At 44.2% G+C, this 23,673-nt stretch overlaps 1 protein-coding gene across 2 annotated transcripts; it reads right to left on the bottom strand.

Annotated features, from left to right (window-relative positions):
* Nucleotides 1-2,339: 2,339 nt before the first annotated feature.
* Nucleotides 2,340-19,934, bottom strand: IWS1 (interacts with SUPT6H, CTD assembly factor 1). Of its 2 annotated transcripts, XM_075417599.1 has the most exons (15): nucleotides 19,775-19,934; nucleotides 19,360-19,475; nucleotides 12,477-13,503; nucleotides 11,704-11,899; nucleotides 11,403-11,460; nucleotides 10,950-11,050; nucleotides 10,062-10,212; nucleotides 8,336-8,418; nucleotides 7,930-8,059; nucleotides 6,650-6,767; nucleotides 5,772-5,883; nucleotides 5,502-5,558; nucleotides 5,191-5,302; nucleotides 4,409-4,569; nucleotides 2,670-2,758 (listed from the first exon to the last, which is right to left on the bottom strand). In XM_075417599.1, exons 1-14 carry the CDS (start codon nucleotides 19,806-19,808, stop codon nucleotides 4,441-4,443), a joined length of 2,424 nt encoding a protein of 807 aa, XP_075273714.1. In that variant the 5' UTR covers nucleotides 19,809-19,934; the 3' UTR covers nucleotides 2,670-2,758; nucleotides 4,409-4,440. The 2 variants fall into 2 exon arrangements, with proteins under 2 accessions (XP_075273713.1, XP_075273714.1); XM_075417598.1 differs by lacking the exon at nucleotides 4,409-4,569 and having other exon boundaries at nucleotides 2,340-2,758; nucleotides 19,775-19,933.
* Between the last annotated feature and the right edge of the window lie 3,739 nt (nucleotides 19,935-23,673).

Raw genomic sequence — 23,673 nt, 5'->3', positions numbered from 1 at the left:
AACTGTTACCTCAAGAATGATTCAGTTTGCTAAAATACTCCTGTTTTCTGACACAAAGCCAACATCCATATGGCATCATGTAGTCCCACCTGCACCGGATAAACCCCGAGGGAATCCACCGGGCTGCAGCTGGAGAAGCATGGAAGGCGTGGATGGCAGGCTGCCGGCAGAAAGCCGTTAGTGCGGGGCACAGCTCTGCACCAGCAGCAGCGAGGAGACGGGCTGCCCGCTCCGGGCCGCGTACTACAGACGTGGAACTGCAAAACACAGCGCTGCAGAAGCAGCAAATAGCAGAACTGCCCCTTTTCTACATTTCACCCCCCCCAAGAAAACCCTTTGCTTTATTCTGACAACACCCCCCATGCCCTCACGTACACAATTTACCACTCCCAGTTTTTGATGAAAACCAGTAATTGAGACACGAAATGCTTGTGAACACACTTGATGGGGGAAAAAAAAACCACACCCTTTTCTGTCATCCTAAAACATGATGCTTGACCCTGTGTGCCCAGTCATCCTGCCAAGAGGTCAGCTGCCCCCACCCCACACAGTGTCAATGCCAACACTGCCAGTGACCTGACACCGGTGACTAGTATCCCCACAACTAGCTATCCCCTTTGAGTACTCACATTGCCAGCTTTGTAGCATCACCCGCCTCTGCTACAATTACTAGGTGGTCTTTCTGACCCGTGACAAAAGTTTTGATTTTGTGATCTTTCTTACAATTCAGTTTTATTAATAAAAAAAAAAAAAATACTCACACAGATGAGTGGTCTTCCTCCTCAGCTTTGTTCAAAGCCCTGTAAAAAAAATCCATTGTTACATGCCACAACAGCCAGAACCTTTTTGCCTCTAGCGAACACGCTGCTATGATGATTAATTTTGATGGTAAGACGCTATGTGAGGACTGCGCAAGCCCACCAGGGTCAGCACCCGAAGGAACCATCCATCAGGATTTAGCAGCAGCCCAGAGCCTCCCCCCAGCTACAAAACAAGGCGTGAAAGGGGGAAGCCCATCCTGACCATGGGCCTTCAGGGCCAAAGGGAACCTGGGTATGAGCGGCTCGACACCATGCACTTGTTTTTCACACAGCTGCACCTGCCAACATGGCAGTACAGAATTCCCTGGCTTTCAACAAATTCTTCATTCAACCCAGGGAAAAAGCCCCAGACCCTTGAAACGCTCGGCAGGCAAAAAGCACACACGCCTGGGGCTGGTTACTGTGTCATAAGCATACCTGGCCAGAGCAGGTGAAGTGGTCTCAGGAGCAGAACGCCTCCACCCAGCGCAGGCAGCCTCCTCCGATTTTTGCATCCCAGCGCACAGCTTTTTCCCATCACTTCCCTCTGGTCCCACAGGAGCATGTTTAAACTGTGACCATCCCCATACTTACACTCTCTCCATTACCCGTGCCTCTCAGCCAACACCACGAACTCTACCCTGAGGTTCACAGAATTACAGAACATGGGCACCTGTCACTGAAATCCCAACTGCCAGTTATCCCCTCTCCTGTAGGCACGCTCAGCAGACACAAACATTTTCGGAGGTAGGGGTGAAGAAGCAGAGGTACAAAATGCCACTCTGCTGCTTCTCTGTAGCACCAGGGAGACAGAAACAGCAGCACTATCTCCCCAGTGCTGAGACAGAAACCTCCTCCTTGCCACTGGCACAGTAAACCTTGCAGAAAGTCACTAGTGGGCTACCGAGCACCACACATGTGAGCTACCCAAACACCAAAGCAAATCAAACCAAAAAAAATTCACATGGCTTTCAGCTCTACAAAACGAAGTCACATCAGGATCAAGCCCTGCAGCGAAGGCTCCAGCCAGCCCCTCCAAGCGCTGGATAAAGCGCCCGGAAGAGAAGTGTCCAGCGATCTGATACTCAGTCTGCCTGAGCAGTCTCACTAACCCCGACTCCAAAGTCTGGCTTGCTTCAAAATAACCTGTGCCACCACACGTCACAGTGACGCCCTTAGCTGCAGCCCTCTGCTCCCCAGGAGCAGTCACCGTTGGCGGCTTTGCCGCTCGCTTGCAGATCGGCAGTAGGGAAATCCCGCTGTCTGACGTCACGCGTTTTCGCTGGAAGCCGCTGGAATGTCGAGTGGTTGGGCTGCTGGTCTCCCAAACTTTACATCCTGCTTCCGTGGAAAATGAAATCCTTCAAGTGGAAGACGGTCAGTACTTCTAATCAAAACCAACACATGTAGCTCTCCAAAGACAGAGCAACTGATTAATAAAGCACTGATAAAGAGGAAATGGACAATGGTAAACAGAAAATTAACAATTAGCAGCTTTTCCACATACCAGGCAGTCCCCGCATACGTTCTGTTCAGCAATCAACAGACAGCCCCCCCAAAAAACAGAAGATGTTTTATTGTCTAAAGTGTTGCGATACAACAAATACGTGATCTGTACAAAGGGCACAACAGAGCCAGTTTAAATACAATCAGGAGAAAGAAGTCCTCATATTCACAGTCCTCATACAACATCTTATACCAGAACGTGAACCAACAATTTAAAGATTTCACTAAAAAAACCCAAACAATTTGTTAAAAAAATGTCAAGGTCTCCACAGAGTCTATGGGTGTCTTACAGCAGAGATCATGGGGTGTTCTGGGAAGGGTCACAATGGCATCTTATTACCCTCAATGCTGATTTTCACTGCATGGGCCGATCTGCTTTTTTTCCTGATATCTGTGAATTTCCGCATCTGTTTGTCCAGTCGACTCACCCCTTTCTTAGAGGTCCCCTGGAACTTAAAAAATAAAACTAATAATTACCGCTGAAAAAAAAGCAGACGTCCCAGAGGTTGAAGAAAAGCGATGCATGCAAGGTTAAGCCTGCAGGAGGGAGCTGACAAAGCCGCCGGTTCCAGCTGGGGGTGTGTGTGCACGCGCGCATCCTCTCCCCGCACAGTGGATAAGGTGGTTCCCCCACTATATTCATACGACGGAGGCAGTCGTGCTCACACGCCTCACAGTAAAGCTTTCACATCACAGGGATTAATGACCCTGTTAGCCGTGCACAGACAGTCTGGAACAGCTCTGGGTCTACACGGGCTGAGTTCAGCGCCGGAAACACACCGCGCTACGGTGTCGCGCGTACAGGCTTCCTGTGGGGGGAAGGCTTTAGATACAAATACACGGTCACTGAGGTGGACTCAGCTGACACATCAATTCCAAACCACAATTTATTCCAAAGGTCACCGATTAGTGCTTCTAAAGCCAGAGATTACTGGGGAAAAAGGGGGTGCAGGACAAAGCAAAAGAAATACCTAAGCTGACCATACAAGTTATTAGAAGAGATATTGCATTTCATCTCTGTATTTTAACTGCCAATGAAAAACTGAGATGACGCAGCATTTATTTCACACAGATTAAATACTGTGATTCTCTTCAAGAAACGCCACTGAAGACAAACAGCAAGGAGCTTCCAGTCCACAGCAATTAATTAGTAGAAAGCAATTTCCCCTAACTAGACAACAGAAACAATAAACGATGGAAACTTCACACCTTTAAAATCTAGGAGAAAGAGAGATATCCAGAATATGCTACTTCATATCTGACAAAAAACACCTATTAGAAACTGCACCACTTGTTCCCATCACTGAGGAAGGTGCTCCTGACACACTGATTCTAAATAAACTTTATTCATAAAACTATTCACTGAAGTTATATCTGGAATTTCACAGCGATTTTTAAAAAAATAATTTTTTTTTCAACAAATAAATATGAAGCTTAAACTCAATCGTTATCTAGCATTCGTGGGAGCCTCTTCCTGCGACCGTTAGTGTGTGGCAGCCCTGCTCACAGAACTGAAATGCAGACTAGAAATTGTCAAAACATTTCCCAGGTTGATGTGTGTCATTGACCGATCTCACTCCACCCCGCATGCACAGCGGGGGATTCTGCGCCCCCCGGGCTGCAGAGGTCTCATTCTCTGCCTCCTGCCAACAACGCCTTAAGTCTCACATCACTCCACTTCCTGAAGGAGGAGGTGTACCAGTAAAAGACTGGCCACGGATGTTAAGCGTGCCGTGACGTGAGGTCCTGCGTTAAGGACTGAGCATTCCTGTGCGTCAGTTCAGGTAAACCGGAGAACCTCACTCAGCCAGAACAGCATCCAAACCCCCGGTGGCACACAGCTGTTTCCGAGTGCAGGTACTCTCATTCAGTACCTGTCACTTGGGTACCCTGAAGCCGTCGAGGCAGGTATCGTGGCAGACGTTGTGTGCTAGAGCCTATTTTTTCGTGTACAAGTTCCCTTTTTAGGTCACAGTACGGACGTGAGAGAACACAAGGAGAGCTTTCCAAGTCTACGTTAGGGTGTACAGACTCCTTTCCTGTATGTGCAAACTGTCAACAGCTGAAGCACATGCACTGTTCACACCTCCCTTGAGGGATACCTCTCAAACTCGGGGAAGGCAGAGTGTCATGGCTACAGGGGCATCCTGTTGCCTTCAATGCTGAACTTGATGGCCCGATGCACTTTGCTGAGTCGTTTCTGTTCAGCAAACCGTCTCTTGTGTTTTTCCAAGCGACTAATACCTCTTTTAATAGTCCCGGGCTAGAAACAATATCTCAATTAATGCACAGAAGGAAAGATAACAGCAGAAAGCACAGTAATTGTTACTTCATCCATTTACATGTGTTCTACCGTGTACTCTGCTTTTAAATTAAACTGTACAAGGTAGATGGATGAACCAAATAAAGCAAGGCGAAGGCCTCTACTGAAACTGTTAACGTACACCAAAACCTTGAAGTTTTCCCAAACTGGAACATTATCAGAAGAACACGATACAAAAGCTGGGAGAGGCACAAAAACATCAGCGACATGCTTACTGAATTGCAGCTTTAGTTCAAAATGCTCTAAAATAAGAGGCCTGCAATCAGATTCTTACCCTAGAGAGAAACTCTAGAACAGTTAACATGAAAATCTCTTCTTGGTTAGAGAAGCAACGATACCTGAGTGAAAGCATTTGATGAGCTTAAAACAGCCCTCTTTATAGCAGAACGTACTGTCTACTCCAGTTAGAAGAACTCTTCATTGCAAAACTCATTAAAAGCAGTTAGGGGGAATATAGTGGTGTACACTAACGACAGCCACAAGGCGACAGATCCCCAGGCTTCATCAGAGACCGCGCAGGCGCAGGGTCCCTAAGCTATCCCCACACACGGCAGCGCTTACCCTGGAGGACTCCATCTCCACGTTCCACTTTGGCCTGACCACGTAGTCCTTGTTGGAGGGCATTGGCACCCTCGCACGGGCACAGAACCCGGGGTCTCCGGGTCTAAGAGCCCTGCAGAAAAAAAGATGTGACTGTTAGAGACAAATTTCACACAGAAAGCAGTACAAGCAACATAGCGTGTTCTGCCTCTGAAACACACTGCCTAACCGTTGCCTCTAAAGCCTCGAAACACACTGCATATTGTTAATAACAGTAAAATCCTTTTTTCTAATAAAAATTAAAAAAAAAACCAACAAAATATCCAACCTACTTTTCCTCTCCAGTCAACACTTTCTCCAGGTCCCTGCGGGGCGTCTGACCACCAGAGCTGCAAGAAAAATAAAATTTTATAGGCACAGAGAATTTAAAATTTTATACACAGAGAAAGACAGTGCTTTTAAAAGACAGTCAAGTGTGATAAAAGAGAGAGGTCAGAACTTACTATCCTTTTATTTCCCTTAATACTGACACACCACTTCTTTCTCTCTGTGATTCCATCGAGAAAAACAAAGGATGTCATGTTTCTGCCTGCTGCTCCTACCTGCTCAATCTCCTTCGCTGAGGCATCTGTTCCAAATCTCTCTGTTCCCTCTCTTCTCTTGTCATGCCTTTGTAGTTTGAGGTAAGGCCAAAAATGGGTCGAGACCATTCATCTATTAAAAAAAAAAAATATATATATATAGGTTAATGAATGCTAGGCCTCTGAAGTTTATCTCCAAACCATTCTGGTGATCAGCTACAGCTTTCAAAGTCTGCGGCAAGTATTTATGCTTCCTTTCAACAGAACAAATGATTTTCAAGCTCTTTATATTTCACGCAAATCCAGCCTTGGGGACAGCAAGCAAGAGCTTTCATCCATGAAGTCTCTTGCTGTTGCCTGCTCTTTTAGAACATCTCTCAGCTCTTAAAATACTCAGTGTCAGGAACTCCCGCACACCACAGTCAGTGTTATTTTAGAAACGTGCAAAATAGTTCCTAAAGAACAGAACAAGTTTATTCATGACGGAAGGCGCTACATGTAAGCCTACAGCTGCTCAAGAAGTAGTAAACTTTCAGACATCTTTAAGATCTCTCTGAGGTCCATGGAATAAACAGTCTCCTGGCAGCAATCTTCCGGCCTTTGTAGCATATACATGAGGGCTGGACAACTAGCCAAGAGGGAATTTGGGCAAAATAAATGCCATCCTCTGGTTTAGAACAAGCAGGAAAGAAACAGGAAAAGGTGCATGCAGAAATTAATGTAACAGCATTTGTTAAGAGCTCTATGAACAAAGCGATGAGATACGTTAGTGAGATTCCTACTCTGCAGAATTAGTTCTGCTACAGACAACAGCAAAAAAAAGGCAACGGAAAGACTGATGCAGGAATGAGATTGTCAGTGAAATCTCACTGACGCAAGGCAAAGGGAGGTTTACGTACTGATGAGCTTCCCTGCCATATCCTTGTTAGGCCTTGACTCTTTGGGGTGTTTGTAGAGGTACATCACAGCTCGTCCAATGCCACTGTGCTTCAGCGTCTCTTGGCTCACACTGGGCAGCTGTGGGATAAAGGGAAGTCAGAAAATAGCAAGAAACGGTGTCTGAACATTAACGGTGTCACTGAACTTTGCAAGGTGACCAAAACCCACATTCACAATAAGCTTGAAAAAATCAGTATTTTTCCTTGTCCACTAGGAATTCACTAAAGTATCAAACACCAAAACCTAGAAATTTTCCTTAACAATCTTCGGTTTTGTACACAAAATTAAATTTCCATTTAATCCAAATGCTCTTTTGCTTCTATTACCCAAGAATTGAGTTACTGCCTTCAAAGCGTTCATTTCATAGACATAAAAACATCAGTGGCAAATGCATTCAAATAACCAGCTTTGCTACAAATGCTAAAAGTCTGCGCTGAGTAGAATGGGCTTTCTACACTTCAACGGGCCAGTAAAGAGAAGAGACCACCAGAGAGAAAAACTCAGGGACACACAGCAAATGACTTCACTAAACCAACTAACAAACAGCTGACAGGGAACTGCACACTTTGCATTTAAACCTGAAACAGGCAGGCACGGCCAAGTGATCTAAATTCAGGCAGAACTCTTGCAATTTCTTAGCCAGAAGTACTTCTACAGCTTCGGTCAAATAAAGCCAGCTAGCGGTGCTGCAAGAAAAATCTCACTTCTACTTCACTATCAAGATTATGCCACGCTTATTTTAACGAAAGCAGCAAAGACAAATTAAAGTGACCCATCACAATGAATGAGCCACTGAGAACGAGCGACGGTGACTGAGCAGTTTAGATTTATCAAGAATCTAGACATGCCATAGCACATAACTCACTGAGAGAGGGCAGAGAACCTCATGTGTGTAGTTCACCTGAGACTCTCGGAAACGTCTGCTGGCCTGCTGCTGGAAGAGCTATTCGCTTTGCTGCGAAAAAGGGCAAAATTTTTCTAACAACAATTAATCGCCTGAAGTTCCCTAGCCAAAATTTGTTCAGCTAGACAGCACAGCAACAACAGGAGAAAGACTTTAAATGATGCAACTTTTAAACAAACTTCTCTATTTGCAGTTTGCTTCCTTCTGTATTTCACTGCATGGTCCATTGGTAGCAGCTACACTACATTTTCCACCAAACGTTTCCCTAAAGCATGCGATTTCAAAACCATGGAGCAGCCACAAATCAAGTACGATATTAAAAGCTCAGTTTCAAACCTCTTGCAGGATCTTTAGAAGCTCCTCTCGTATCTTTAGTGCTGGCAGGCTTCGGTCTGGGAGAGGAGAAAGCCACTCTTTGATGGCAGACATAACACCACTATCAATGAAAGTTTCTTTGAGGTCCTGCCTAGAAGGTTTAAAGAGAAGCCACAAAGTCACGTAATGCATCAAAATCTAAAGATGTGATGTTTCTTCAGCACAACAGTGCATTTGAGTTTGTTCCATGTAAATTAACAGGTAAAATTAGGTAGAATTTATAGGTTTTTGAGACCAATCAGCTCTGTCATTTACTTGGAGGAAAGAAAAGTGTTTCACTGCATACAACTGTAATGTCACTCTATGAACTCTACCAAATTCCCAATATTCCCCAAGCTGACAATTAACTAGGAGAAGGACAACTCACTTTTTAAGATGCATAACTACAGTTGGTAGCAAAGTTAATTTCTTTAGTGCTGGTTTCTTTTGTGTATTCAGCTGCCGATCCTCCTGTAGGGAGTTGAAGAATCAGTGCAAGTCAGTCAAAAGCAGAAATCAGCAACTCTCATCCCTTACAACACTTACAGGAAAAAGACTAGTCTATCCAACAAGAAGTGCAACTTTGGCAGGATTACACTAACTTTGTACTCTGCTCCATCTTCTTACAGCCCCAAAACACATTATACAATGACTTCTCTTAAATGGGACCCCACCTTAGCCAACATCTTCCTTAAAAGCATCATATTAGGAGATTTCCCCTAAAATTACATGGTTTTCCATTTCATGACTGGTCTATTGCAATAAACTGGAGGTCTGCAGAGTCCTCCACACTAGCTATGCATAGCTAACCTACACACTTTATCAGTAAAATCTCACCTGAACAACAGAAAAATAGCTAACCAGAACAACGAGAAGTGAGAATACGTATACTCATTTCCCCTCAGAACAGAAGCGGATTACCTAGAGCTTTAGGATGAAGCATGGTGCAATTAACATACGAGCACACGAATGTGCACCACGCGCTAGAACAAAGCCTGGCTTTCAAAGGGACTGCCATCCAAGGCCACAATGCCACTGCCTGTTCAGTACGTGGGCTCCCACACCAAAAAGACCCTCTATAAGCAACAGATTTGTGCCCTCCTGTGGGAATTCCTTTCCACCCCTCTACACCCACTGAAGGCTCTTTCTGCACAACGTTTTTTTATTGCAAGGGAGGAGATTATTCTCATGCGCTTCCGCTCCTCCTCATGCTCCAGAATGGTTTGACAGGCATATGCCAGAGAACTAAAGACACCACAGTACTGGAGCTCAGCTCTTCCTTCTCTCCAGTATCTCAGACTTTACAGCTTCACTTGCAACACCTGGCAATCATCTCAAAGACCAAGAAACTCTCAGTTGTCTCCCAGATCACTATCTCACTCTCCCCTTCCTTCCCGGACACATTATCCTTCTTGTCTTGTTCTCCGGAAGATTATTTGTTGTTGTTATTTGTAAGATTCCTCTTTCTAAAGTCCCCTGTATATTCCCCCTAACTGCTTTTAATGAGTTTTGCAGTGCTGTTCATTAACTTGATTGCTAGTGCAACAGCAGATACCTGACGAAAGGCAAGACCCGAATAAACCTTGCACAGTCAAGTACTAAACACGACTCCTTGAGAAAGGCAGTATGCCAAGGCAGAACTTCCCGTAATTCTGTTGCTCTACCCTCACTTACCACAGTATTGTCATTCAAACAATTTAGAAAAAGGGTTCTTCTCCAGAACAGACACTGAAGTACTACATATGCTAGTAATTGTATGATGAAATTACAGCATATTCCTTTTCTCGGTGTTTGATATACTTGTTCATATATTTTGTAGAACATGTATTCATCCCCTTTTTATAGGACAGTTGATCTCAGCTGACCAAAGTCTACCAAGTCAACTCATTTTCATCTTTAAAATGAGTACATTCTCCAAGTTTTAATGGAAGAAATGTTTTAAATTCAGAATAGCAAAATAACATTTAAAGAGCTGTTTAGATATTAGAAGCTTTCCATACTGTACAGATTACTCCTCATGAGTACCAGCCAGATTTCTGCATTGTACTGATCACAAGATTTTCCCATAGAAGGGAACTGGATTTTAAGGTGTCTCTGGAGCCTAGAAAACTCACCTCAGCAGCTTCATTCATCTTCACAATCATAGCACTGACCACATCATCTGCATCACTAATAAAAGTTCCACCATCACGGTTTCGTCTACGCTTGCCACTCATACTCTTCTTTCGCTGCAGCATCATGTCAAAATCTGACATGAAGTCCATACTGAAATGCAAGAAGAGAGATTGCTGATGGTCAGAAGAGGGCTGATCTTACTGTCTTTGAAGGAAATAATTTTGTGTTTCTGTAGCATAACCTTTCAAGACATCTTGAATAAACCTACAAGCATTACGTCTCAATGTCCCTGTATGAGAATTAGTTAACCTCAGAAACTAGCAAAGGGCTTCAGTGGCTCCGAGATGCCCTCAGAAGTCTGCAGGACCTTGCTGAAATAGCTAACAACAGGCACACGTGTAATACCCAGTGTTCCACATGTGCTAAAGCTGCCACTGAAGCTGGCAGGGATTTAGCTTTCCTGTACCTGCAATACACTGCTTGGACACTACTGGAGCGGACAGAAAGGAAACAGGAGGCGTGCTGATAGCAAGTCTTGCCACACCTTATCCCTTAACACCAGCAGAGAAACACCCTGTGACTCCAGTGCTGAACTGCTAAAAGTAGAGTTACATGTTTGGTTAGATATTAATTTCACTTAGGTTTTGATGCAAACCACGAAATACTGTTCTCTGAAGCAGCGCAGGTAATCTGCTATGGGCTGCCAAGTGACTAAACCACACAAGCTGAGTGAGGACCTTCTGTCGCAGTTTATGAGAACAAGCTTTCTGTAGAAGCATAGTCCCTCGCCTTTCTAAACCAAGAAGCCTATGCAGTCTTTGGAGGAGCCCTTTCATCAAAACCTTCCATTTGATATTACCAAATGAGTATGTAACACACTGACTTACTGCTTCCCTCTTTTGATGTTATCATCAGAGTCCGATTCATCTGCTGTCTCCTTCATGTCTGCATCACCCTTCTCTTCCTCCAGATCTTCCTGGTTAAAACCCTGATGGGTAAAGGCAGTGCAAATCAGTGCATGGATTAAGACTGAACATCTGCTCAGGCACCTGACATCGATACTCGAAAAGCTTCAGAAAAGTCTGCAGAGGATCCAGAAGAGGAACAAAGGCTTCCCAATTCCACTTGTGACTTCCACACCACTAACTCTCACAACAGAAGAGAGCTGTAAATGTTATTTCATCCAAACACCACCTCAGTGAGTCCAGCAGATACAAAGCTTCCCTCCTTCTACAGCATATCCTCAAATTTGAGTTCAAACCCAAACAGTCATTCTGGAGTATATTCCCACGAGTATTAGATCCAGCAAGTGAACAAGAGACATCCACAATAACACTTACCGTAAATTCCTCTTCTTCCTCATCACCAGATTCTCCAAATATATCTGCAATCAGGTTCCTGTGAAGGTAACAGTAGCATTTATCTATTTAGACTGCAACAGGGAGAAGTGCATTTTCTGCGGAATTTCTAATGACTGTGTGGAGATCCACCTTTCACTCTGCCACCTACTACTGACCTTCCTCTTCACACCACCAATGAAGGTGGATAATCATTCTCTGGTTGGGATTCATCCATTCTCCATTCACAATCAGTCTCACTATCTGCTACCCTGAATGAATACATACTCCCACAAGCACTTACTCTTGTTCGTTTCCAGATTCACTGTCACTGCCAAACAGATCTTTCTCTTCTTTTTTCTTCCCAGCACTCTCTTTTCTTTCTTCTTCTTCTTCCTCACTATCTGACACGATATTTTTCTTCCTTTTGTCAGATTTGTCTGAAGCAGCATCACTGTCTGATTCTTCAACATCGGAAAGGATTCGGACTTTTTTTGCAGCTGCCAACAGAAAGGAGCATTACTGCATGTCCTAGTAACAGAGGTGACAACTGGTACCCTCAAAAAACATATTTTCAAATTCAGTTTGGACAAGAGGGAAGCTGACTAGCCTTCCTACACAAAATCATTGCCACTTCTTAGAAGACACACCCATTCTAAAATCTGTTTTATTCAATCAGTAATGGAAGTTTCCATACATCACATCTATTCATAAAAACCTGTGAATTCGCAACTGACTTCACCCTCCATATATGAAAAAATGACTACAGAAATGACAACAAAGTAGAGAAATGACCAACAGGAATAACCAACATGACAACAGATGCCAGTACAAAGCAAGATCACTGCGGTCTTCTCTTTTACTTCTATCAGACTTACTTACTACTCAAAAGTATTACATATCCATCCATGGAGAAAAGCAGTTAGAACAAGAGCCTCTACAAATGCAGCTGTGCTCTACAAACAAATTTGCTTTATGGTTTCATATTTATCCGAAATGCTTTCTTCACATAAAACCAATGATTTAACTCTAACACTGCTGTTTGTCACCTCACATTTTCACACTATAGTTCCTTACGTGTCTTTTCAGTGTCATCCTCACTGTCAGAAAGGATAGCTGTTTTCCTCTTCATTGTTTTCTCCTCCTCTTTCTCTTCTTCATCACTGTCCGATATTTTCCGTCTCTTAGGAGCTTCCTCTTCACTGTCAGAGCCATGAAATCCTTCCCTTACAGGTTCGTTATCTGAATGATGAGAATCATTCTGCACCTCCTCCTTCCTGTCCTCCCCATCGCTATCCTCAGACTCTATTCCTCGTTTGCGTCTGGAAACCTTCTCGCTCTCCGAGTCGCTGGCCGGCTGCTTGCGGAGCTCCTCGCTCTCCGAGTCGCTGGCCGGCTGCTTGCGGAGCTCCTCACTTTCTGAGTCACTGGCTGGCTGCTTGCGGAGCTCCTCGCTCTCCGAGTCGCTGGCCGGCTGCTTGCGGAGCTCCTCGCTCTCCGAGTCGCTGGCCGGCTGCTTGCGGAGCTCCTCGCTCTCCGAGTCACTGGCCGGCTGCTTGCGGAGCTCCTCACTTTCTGAGTCGCTGGCCGGCTGCTTGCGGAGCTCCTCGCTCTCCGAGTCGCTGGCCGGCTGCTTGCGGAGCTCCTCGCTCTCCGAGTCGCTGGCCGGCTGCTTGCGGAGCTCCTCGCTCTCCGAGTCGCTGGCCGGCTGCTTGCGGAGCTCCTCGCTCTCCGAGTCGCTGGCCGGCTGCTTGCGGAGCTCCTCGCTCTCCGAGTCGCTGGCCGGCTGCTTGTGCGATTCCTCATTTTCAAAATCACTACTGTGATCCCTGTGAGGTTCTCCATTTTCAGAGTCACTTGCTCGATGATTTAAGGCATCTTCATTTTCAGAGTCACTTAAATGCCGATTTGGATGGTCCTCAGTATCAGAGTCACTGTCTTTCCCTCCATGAGTTGCTTCATTGTCTGAATCACTTACATTGTGATTTGGAGGTTCCTCATTATCTGAGTCACTGTCTTTTTGCCTTGGGATATCTTCATTTTCAGAGTCTGTCATATGAGGCTCTCCCATGTGCCCATCATCTTCTCCATCACTGTGTTCATTCTGAAAGAGAAAAATAATCTCAGGCAACTAAGCAAAGAAAAAAAAAACAACCTTCAAAAGGAAACAAAAAAACATACTGAATTTTTGCTTGTCTTTCCTCCAATTTGATTACCCAAGGTACTGCAAACTGAAACACCTTCTATATAGAAATAATCATTAGATAATTTGCACCAAAGGACTACCAAGTATCAGATCAAGAAAAAAATTAAGTGATCAGTGGAAGTCTGTCCACCCTGAAGCTCAATCATATTTTGGAAATGCTAACAGAATTTAAACCACACTCAAATAAACATGTCTAAGAAGGGTCCAGTGCTTAGTGCTTTTACTTTAAAAAGTCAGGCCTTCAAAGTGGTTTAGTCCAAATTCCCAGCAGTAAGGCAAGAAACAGTGTCTCACACCTGTCATTTTCTTTTCTTAAGATCTCAAACAGACTTTTTTCGTATGAAATACATTTTACCGTAACTGCACATGCATTACTTTCCAAGTGAAGCTCAAGAGAGCTTGTGCCCTTTCCTTCTTTGCCAAGGAAACTTATTTAAGAACACACCAAGACCAAAAGTGTACTAAAAAACAGGAATAAAGTTTTAGTCAGACCTTTCAGAGTATTACTGTTAACAAGTTTTGTGTTTCAACGTGTAAGAATGCAAGAACAGATTCAACGCTTCTCTCCCTTAAGCTGACAGCTCCCACACCTAGCCAGGCACCTGAGATAATCTATGCACACATACACCGGTCTCAAAACCTTAGAATTGAAACACAATCCTTTACGCCTTTTTCTACACAGCAAAAAATACCAAGCCACACACCCCATTTTTGGGAAAACCTTTCACAAGCCACCTGTCAACATCACTGCTGACAACATCTTGTTTTATCTCTCCTACAACATCCAATTTCTACTTGAAGAAGAAATCTCAATTGCATTTACCTGAGAAAACAAAATTCGACTCTCAAACACTCATTTCATTAACTCGGTACACCTCTCACAGCCACTATCACACTAATCCCGATTTCAACCGAAAAGAACAACACTGTCGAAGGAACTTCTTTTCTACACATCCTTCCCCACCCTTCGGCCAGGCTTTCCTCAAGGGTGATTTTGTCTCAGCTATAGACTCCTTCCACTAGCGTATTTGCAAACCGAGTATTTATTGTCCTAGGAGACACTTCAAGATCCTGGAGGTTCCAAATTTTTTGTCAGCAATTTAATTTCCTTGGAAAGACACACCTTCTATCTATTTTTATTTGATGTAGTCATTCTATTCCCACATTCAGAGCCATACACAATAATGCAGGTGTTTCTATCTTCCACCTACAACAAACAATACTACTAGTTTTTAAAAAGTATGATTAAGAAGGAATTTTAAATAAAATTAAACTTTTAATTGCTTTTAGGAACTACTCACTCCAGAACTATACTATGTGGTAACTCACCGCTTTTTAACATTTTTGACCTTACGCATTTATTCCTTTGTCTAGCACTTGACAAAATAACAACTTCTACATTACTGCAGAATCACTAACAGAAAGTTACTGCACGATGGCAAAAAGATCAAGACTATAAAATTTTAAAACACGCACTTCAAATACAACTTCACGATTTCCACGTTACTTCATGCTAGCTACAAAACAGCTGCTGTGATAACCTCAGTGAGCAGTTATCTGTCTGCTGCTGCTCCCTGTCTCTACAGCAATGCTAGTCTTTTGAATCACACCTCTGGTATTATTTCTCATTTCTCCTTACAGAAAGGAAACACAGTTCTGTTAAAACCTGAATTTGGAATTTTAAAGAATTAAATATGAAGACTAAGAGTTACCGAATTGAGGACGCACAGCTGAGGACGACCATACACACACTCAACTGCTCTCTGTGTGTTATGGCATTTTATTTACTTCTTTTTTTTCTTACAAAAAAAAAAGTGCCCACTCCGGCCCAGTATCTCCCACATAACAAACTAAAAACGTGTATGTGATGTATTTTCTCTGCCTGTATTATTTAAGACAACTGCAGCTGCAAACGGAACACGAAACACACATTTTACAGCAGTGTTACAGGTAAGGTCATTGAGAAGCACTAAAATGCAGCGGTCTACCCTGAAATTGATGTTTATAATAACAGAAATTCTTTAATCCTTATTTTCCTACCATTTAGTTTTTGGTGGGTTGGTCTATCTTCTCTGGATTTCAGATGGCTAATGCTGAATAGGTACTGATAATTACGTCAGCAGTAATAAGGGATTTTGCAAAACAAATCCAAGGAAAACAATACAAGTACTCCTGTTTAAACTATCAGGCTCATCACCTTCCTGACTGCCGGTCTAGAAGTCTTTGGCAAACAAGTAAACAAAACTAAAAAGCAACTGGAATCCACAATGATTCTTAAATGTTTCTAAGGTCAGAAGAGTGGCTGCAGGTCATATATCCACCTATTCAGAATACATTACTAAATTACAAGGAACTTCCTATGCAAAATACTCCATAAGAAGTCACTGCAATTACACAGCATTATTACTGAAGCACTTTACAGCATACTGAGTCTCCAATCTGCTACCGCAAAGTGACACTCACTCTTGAGAACGAAGATGTATGGGCAGGGGGAGCAGACACGCATCCTGACTAGCTCACACTGTGATGATACAGTGCTCTCATCACAGAATCCCAGCAGTTACAGCAGCCGAGCTCTACTGTGATATAATCACCTACAGAAGAACCATGTGGGTAATACAGGTGCCCCTGCACAGACTGGGCAGACAGGCACCACCTACTCCAGTCCCGCACACCCAGCCCTCACCCCAAAAGCACACAGGTCCATCAGTCACGTCAGTAAGCCCAGCAGAGAGACAACACACACTACCTCACACTCGGCACGTTAACATTACTGAGCAGCTTCTACAGCAGAGCTGACTCGCTCAGTGCCTGCACAGCACAGAGCCGCCCCAACCGCACCCATCAGCGCAAAGGTCTTCTGAACACAATTAATGGATCTGTGAATGTTTTGGAATATACTTGATATAAAAAGTGCATGTAACTTTACAGCAGTATGACTAAACTGTAGGATAGTCTCCCCTCCACCCCTCCCCTTTCTTTTTTTTTTTTACTAGTTCGTCTCTAAAAGGATGTTTTCAAAGAAATCAAGTATGCAATTTTGGAGTTTTCTATTCTTCCTTTTCCAAATACCTAATTAAAAGATCAGACATCCTCAAAAACAAGTAGGTCTCAGGTAATTGCTAATGCATTTTTCTCTAATTCCTTTGCTTTCTTTTCTTCCTCCTCTTTATCTATAAACATTTTAACTGAGATGTCCTTAATTTTTTTTAACTGAAAGAATTCTATAACATGAGGCTTTAGTACAGTATAAAATAAGGAATACATCAAGTTTACAGTGTTATCCTTCTACATAAAAATTTCAGTTAGCAAGTAGTTTATTGGATCAGCATGCAGCCACTTTTAAGAGGTATTACTTTGATAATTTAGTAAGTTCAACAAAATTGACCCATCCACTACAATCTCATGAATGACAATTGTTAAACTAAGGCATACATAACTATCGTAGGCAGATCAGCAAGTTTCTCTTTTTTCAGAAATGCAAGATATCTGTATAATATGTTTGTTAACAGTCACAGTCAAACCATAACTTAATTCATGAAGGCAGCAGGGACTTGGTGAAAGTGTAAGAACCTCAGTCATTAAAGATTTCCATATGAGCCTGACCTGTACAAACACTGTAAAAATGATTTAATGTTCATTACTGTACTAAAACTATGTGTTATCTAATTCTGTTTGTCTAAAGCAGAATTGGTAAGGACATCAAGGAGAACATTTATAGATAAAGTGGGACTGGGGGAAGGAAAGCCAGAAAAGAATTGTGGAAAACAAAAACCCACATACCTGAGACCTACATAAGTAATTCCTCAGGATTCCCCTTTTCTTTAAAGTTAAGAACCTGGAAAAAAAGTTTGACAGTTTAAAACTTCAGTTCTTTACATCTGAGTTCTAAATTAGAGACGAAATAGTAATTAAATAAACTTAACTGATTAGGCTGTCTCAAAGGTTTTATTACCTTTGAGTGTCATTCCTCCCACATATTCCTAAAGGTGAAGGAAATAAGAGGATGAGAGAGTGTTTAGGGCAAATAACACGACAAATCACTGAAAGCTACCTCTTTCAGAAACAGCTGCTGCACTTTTTGAGTTGGATTTTGAATTGATGTAGGGAAAATAAAGCATGTAAGACTTCATAACAAAACAAAATACTCAAATGCTTATGATTTGAACCGAATCAAACAGACCACGAAAGCTTGAAGGTTCACATTTACTACTGGACAGAAAGGTATTTTAGTTCAATTTTTTTCTTTGGGTTTCTTTTTAATGGACTTTCTGAAGTATTTTATCTACAGAGGAATATTCGACAGCCATCACAGAACAAAGCCCTTAAAGGCAGGCAGATGAAGAGGATCAGTTAACAATGATAACAGGTCCTAGTACCTTCTGGATATTTAAATCTGAAAAAGACATGCTGAAGATGGAAGTAATAGCCAACTACCTGTTCTTTAGGCCAGATTTCCAACTACTCTGCCCCAGTAAGTAAAATTAAAACTCCACACATAGTTTCTCCCACACTGAAATCTTGATTGTCACAAGAGATGCTGCCTCACATCAAATATATTTCTTCCATTATAAATATCAGTATGTCTAAAAAAAGAGAATAAATTCCAAATCTGCTTTACACTCAAATTCAAATATATGGGAATAACTTTAATTTTATACAAATATAACATCTTCATCTACGTTCTAACTCTGAAGGAAGTATGACTTCAGTAAAGGGGGAAGGGAGAGATAAAAGACTGCAAGTTATGCCACAGCAGAGTTGAGCCTTTTGACACATCAGCCTGCTACAGTATATCACATCATGCAATTTAAGCAATTTTCAAAATGTATAACCACTGAAAACCAAGTCAGAGTCAATTCTGATCTTTACATAAAGTGCAAAAAAATACGCAGAACAGAATGAAATGGCTTTGATTACAGTTTTTATCAGTATCAAAAAGTTCTCCGTAACATAACTTTGCTGGTGGAAGACAAGTTCCCAGGCCAAAATTACTCCTTCCAAGTAAGACCTGATGTAATTCTTTTTCAAGTCAGAAAAAATTCCTCAACATTAAGATTAACTTCAAAACTGTCCTAGAAATCTAAAGGGAACATACACTTCTATCAGAATCTCTTTTCAACCAAAACAGTCAATCCACAAGTCAAGGGACTCTCCCTCAGATACAACCCTGGATCAAAGCATTACCACCCTTTCCATGGTGTAGGCTTCTCGGAGCAAGAACCTCTTCAGAGTAAGAACAGATCCTACTTAGGAACCCTAACCTACTCCTGCTCCACATGAAGGCCTACTCCTTTGTGAATGATGAGATGAAAACATAGCACAAAACAGACTTGAGAGTCAGCGCACACATCTGAGAGGAAAGATGGAAGAGCATTTATTCTTTAGTAAGGAAATCTTTGGTTTTACACTACCATGCAGAATTTGAGGTAAAATTCCACATTCCTCATAATCCACTCCTTAGAACTTCAAATCCAAAAAGTTTAACTTCTAGCAATTGAGTATAAGAATATTAAACTTCTTCTAGTACAAAACTATGAATGCTATTATAACAATTAAGAATAAAAAAATATCCTATCCTACTTCTTGGTCAGGATATTATCTGACACACTGGAAGTTTGGCCAACTGGGACCCTGAAGAACAACTGAATAAACACTTAAGTTTCAGCTAAGATAATAATGCCTCTTTAAACAAATAAACAAACAAAAACCTATTAGTAGAACAGTAATCTTTACCCAAGGTTCCAGTCGTACCTCTGAATGGTGCCCTACGCTTCCATTCTCAGATCCAGAATGCTGCTCATTCCCTTCATCTTCAACATCAGATCCCGAATCTCGTTCATCCTGCACCGGAGTAGCTCCACCGTCATCTGCTCGGAAGTTCAGCACAGTAGAACTCAGCGACATCCCCCCGAGTCTAGCAGAGCCCCGACAGCCCTGACGAGCGGGAGCCAGGCAGTGCCCCACCAGCCTCCCGCCCGTGCGGAGGGACACAGGGTGACTGCTGGGGAGCCCTGGCCCACGAACCCACCACCGTCAGCCCCGGGACGTCACAAAGCCGCTCTGACACGGACACCAGCCCAGCCCCAGGGCTAGCCGCGGTCAAGGCGATCCCCGCACCCTCCCTCGCGGGGCCCGGCGCCCCGGGCGACCCCTCCCGCCCCGCTACCTGACTGCTCCCCGCCGTAGTACTCGCTCTCCATGGCGGGCCGACGGCCCCGCCGAGGCCCGCGGGCTGGCGGCGGGGCGCAGCCCCCAGCGCAGCTCTCCCCGCCGGGGCTCGCCGCCTCCGGGCGCCACTGACGCCGCCCGCCTCACACAGGCCCCAAAATGGCGCCTCCCTTCCGAAAGGCCGGCAACCACCCCTGCGCATGCGCGAAGAACGGCCGCCCCTGCCCCCGCGCGCCCCGGCAGGTAGCGGCTCTCGCGAGGCTTCGGGGGGGGGGGGGGGGGGGGGAGCGACCGCCAGGGGGCGCCGCCCCGCCCAGGCGTGATGGCGGTTTGGGGACGCGCTGAGGGAACCGGAGGAGCCTTTGCGAAAAATGGCTGCTTAGAGCCCTTCCCTCAACACGGGAAAAGCGGTGCGGAAGTGTAAAGCGGGTGTCACTTTAATAAAGGTGTTCCCTTGTACAAGCCGTGCGGGAGCTTGGAGGAGAGGAAACCCCGGGAGGCGTCAAGCGACTGCTTGAACCCACGGCCCAGAGCCCCGCCAGAGCCACCCAACACCTCCCTCCCGCCCAAGGCTCGGCTGGCGACAGCGCTCCCAGCGCTGACGGGGGAGGGCAAAAGTTTCATCTACTGCCTCGAACAGAAAAGACTTTATGATTTAAGCAACAGGTGGGTTCACCTGCTCCCTACCAACCGAGCGAGCAGGAATTAATGTGACTCTCCACCAGACGGCAGCTGAGCGAAATCGGAGTTGGGGCGCAGGTGGGAGCGGGGCTCTGGGTGCCGCAATGGGTCCCAGCAGGTCTGACGGCCATGATGGGCCCCAGCAGGTCTGACGGGGCTGCCGGCCGAGGAGGGGACCCGCAGCCGGCCCTGGAAACCGAGGGCCAGCTGTCCCAACGAACAGAGGTCTGCGCGTCCCAGCTGACGCTGCGGTTCAATCTAGTTCATGCGTGGGTGGCTCCTCCAGATTTAGCCCTCAGAATCGACTGAAAGTTAGCCCCGGCCTCCCCCATAACTGCTGACTTCCGCAGTAAACACAGGGGCAGGACGATCCCTGTCTCTTTCAGGAATTGCTGTGGTCCGTTTTAGTAACCTCTAGCCTCTGAGCAGCTGCATTATTCAATTATTTGGCACGCCTACGGTGTGCCAGTAGAGGATTACCAAGGATGACTTCTGTCATTGGTGCGTCATTTTGAAATGGAAAGCCTAGTAAATGCACACGGTGCTGGTCTCCTGCCTCTCTTCTGGGGCAAACAAAACATCTTCATTTTCTAAGAGGGCACAGGTTAATGCGTGACAAATGGAAAACTGTTGAGGTTTATTTGGGATATTTCTAAACAACAGTGACTTTTATAATCCTACATGCTACACTTTTTCAGGGACATCAAAATTTCGTAAGTTGAGAGCTCTGGGCAAAATAAGTCATTATTTCTTCTGTGCTAGAGGTGTTTTAGACTGGATGGCAGAGAAGTTAAGCCCTTATTAAGTAGCACACTCCAGCAGCAAGAACAATTACAATGCACTGAGCTCAGTGTGCCAGGTTAGATACAGCTGAACTCCCTGAACCCAGTCATTACTCAACATCTTCTACAGTGTTTCACTTACAAGGAGAAATTGGCAGTGAAGTCGATGTTTCTTGGATACAATCCTATATTCATAGCAAAAAAGCAGACAACCCATTTTTTACCCCTGAAAGCAGCATACATCAAAAATATAGGGAATGTCTCTGTTTACAGCTCTGTAGGTCTTTTCCAGATAGCCCTAAAGGTCTCTTCGTGATCCTCAGGACCACACTCTTAATGGTATCATGTCCTTTTTTCCTGCTCCTATATGACTTTTAGTGCCTTCAGCTCTTTGCACTGTGTAGTTTCACTTGTATCTTTTCTGGAAGGAGCAGGCACATGTCCAGTATGTGATGGGAGGCTCCTGGTGTTTCTCTTATCTGACTTCCATAAAGAAATTTAATGGCTCTCTACAGCTGACTAAATAGAAGGCAGTATGACAACTTTAATGTGACTCATTACAACACAACAAATAAAGTTCTCTGTAGACAAAGCACTAAGGTACGAAATAACAAATTGGGAGTAATGTAACAGAAAGAAGGGACAAGGGGAAACATAAATAGAAACTAACAAAAAAAAAAAAAGAGATTGAATAATGTGTACCAAGGTACCTGGAAGCTGTACCAAGGTGCCCAGAAACTGTGGAAGTCTATCACATACTAAAGTTCCAAGCAGGAGTATGATGGTAGCCTTCCTTGGAAATTATTAAGCTATAAATATGTGTCATGTTCTGCAGTGATGGCAAGCCACAGTCCCAAATGCACCGAGGCTGCACTGATGAGAGGATTTCTGCATTTACTGAAAGTGGAAGGAGGCATAGAGGTTCCTTCCTAACAGTTATGAATTCCCGTCTTTTTGAAACGAAACCTCCTAACCCTGAGCCTGGCGTTGTGACATCCCACACGCACCGCACAGCAGAGGGTCCGCCTGCACCCTCACCTCAGCAATGCTGAATAACTGGGCACCAGTTCTGACAGCTATTCTGCAGGGAAGGTGCATGTGTACGCTAGTGTGCACGCTTGCGTGCACATGTCTTTGTCCCTGATGAGCCAGAACTTGGCGCTATCCGGCCTGTAACATACTCTTGTAATACCACCTTGGCTGCATCCCAAAAGGAAGGATGGAGCGACACTCAGACCATAATGGGATTGCACAGTGGGGGAGAGTGACCTGCCTTCTAGCAAGCAGAGTAAGCAGCGCCTGCTTGGCGTGTGTGAAGGTGTGTAATGACACAGATCCCAGAGCCCCGCCAGTCTGCCTCTCTGCACAACAGCAGGAACTGGCTGGAATGAAATAAGCCTTTCCCTGAGGTACAGAATGCTCCAGACAACCAAGGGATGCACTTGGAAATCCTTTACTGGTATGTACTTCTTCTTTAGTTTGCTTTATTCCCTCCGCAGTACGCCTTTCAGAGTTAACAGACATCAGTGACTTAAAGCTACAAATCTGCTTAGAGGAAGGAAGGAGGCTAGTGTAGACAGGAGGGCTTCTGAATGAGCAGTTTAAATTGCGAATTGTTATATCCGATCCACCTCGCCTCAGAAACCTCAGAAAAAAAACTAGTTTAACATCAAATGATGCTTGGCATCTAGGACTCGGTGATGCAGAAATGACAAGGCCACTTTGCTTTAGCTGGAGAGGAAATGTGAGAGGTAGTGCCATGTGCAAATTAAACCTTTTGATCCTGACATCAATCTCTTAATTAGGAAGCTGTCAGGAAGAGACAGTTCTGTTAACACATGTCTATCTGGACAGACCTATTGCTCTGAACAACAGCAGGATTAAATCCATCAGGATTATCCAATTTTAATTTGTTGTATTTCTCAGTGCACTATTCATCAGTGTAGACCAGACTAGAAATTGCCCCTAATTACAACTACAAATGTGTCTGTGCACAGCACAGTCCCTCACCAAACCCTGTATCCAGCAGTAAGCAGAGCTGCTCACCCCTGGCAAGCTCCTGTCTTTCCCCATTCGCACAGCTCAGTGACTTCCCAGACCCAAGCTCCCCATATTCACTCACAGGCACTTCTCCAAAGATGAGAACCTCATTAAATACGTGTGCTTTACAAAGCATCTAGGCTGCTGCCGCTTGGCATATTGAGTCTCCTTCAGCTCATGTTTTCCGGCTCTTGAGTATGTCTAGCCTTAATGGTGGAAGTCCATCTCCCTTCCAATACGTATTTCAGTCCTACAATGAGTTTCGCTTTTCTTTCAGACTGCCTTGAGTTCCCTGTGTTTCCATCTCATACAGTTCATATACTATACTAGGACAGAAATACTGTACTTCTCTCCGTATTAGCACCCCCAGTGTGTCTTAGCCACAAGTGTTAAA

Source organism: Opisthocomus hoazin, chromosome 4 (assembly GCF_030867145.1).
Source record: "Opisthocomus hoazin isolate bOpiHoa1 chromosome 4, bOpiHoa1.hap1, whole genome shotgun sequence".
Taxonomy (NCBI): Eukaryota; Metazoa; Chordata; class Aves; order Opisthocomiformes; family Opisthocomidae; genus Opisthocomus; species Opisthocomus hoazin.
The sequence above is the reverse complement of the archived record's forward strand: the minus strand, read 5'-3'. Positions and strand labels throughout refer to the sequence as shown.

Excerpts from the sequence above, each read along its gene's own strand:
- IWS1 (XM_075417598.1), bottom strand. The coding sequence starts at position 19,808 with ATGGAGAGCGAGTACTACGGCGGGGAGCAGTCAG. Across the intron at positions 13,504-19,359 it reads GCGTAGGGCACCATTCAGAG|AATGAACACAGTGATGGAGA; the intron begins GTACGACTGGAA and ends TTTCTCTTTCAG. Across the intron at positions 8,419-10,061 it reads AGATGAATGAAGCTGCTGAG|GAGGATCGGCAGCTGAATAC; the intron begins GTGAGTTTTCTA and ends AACTCCCTACAG.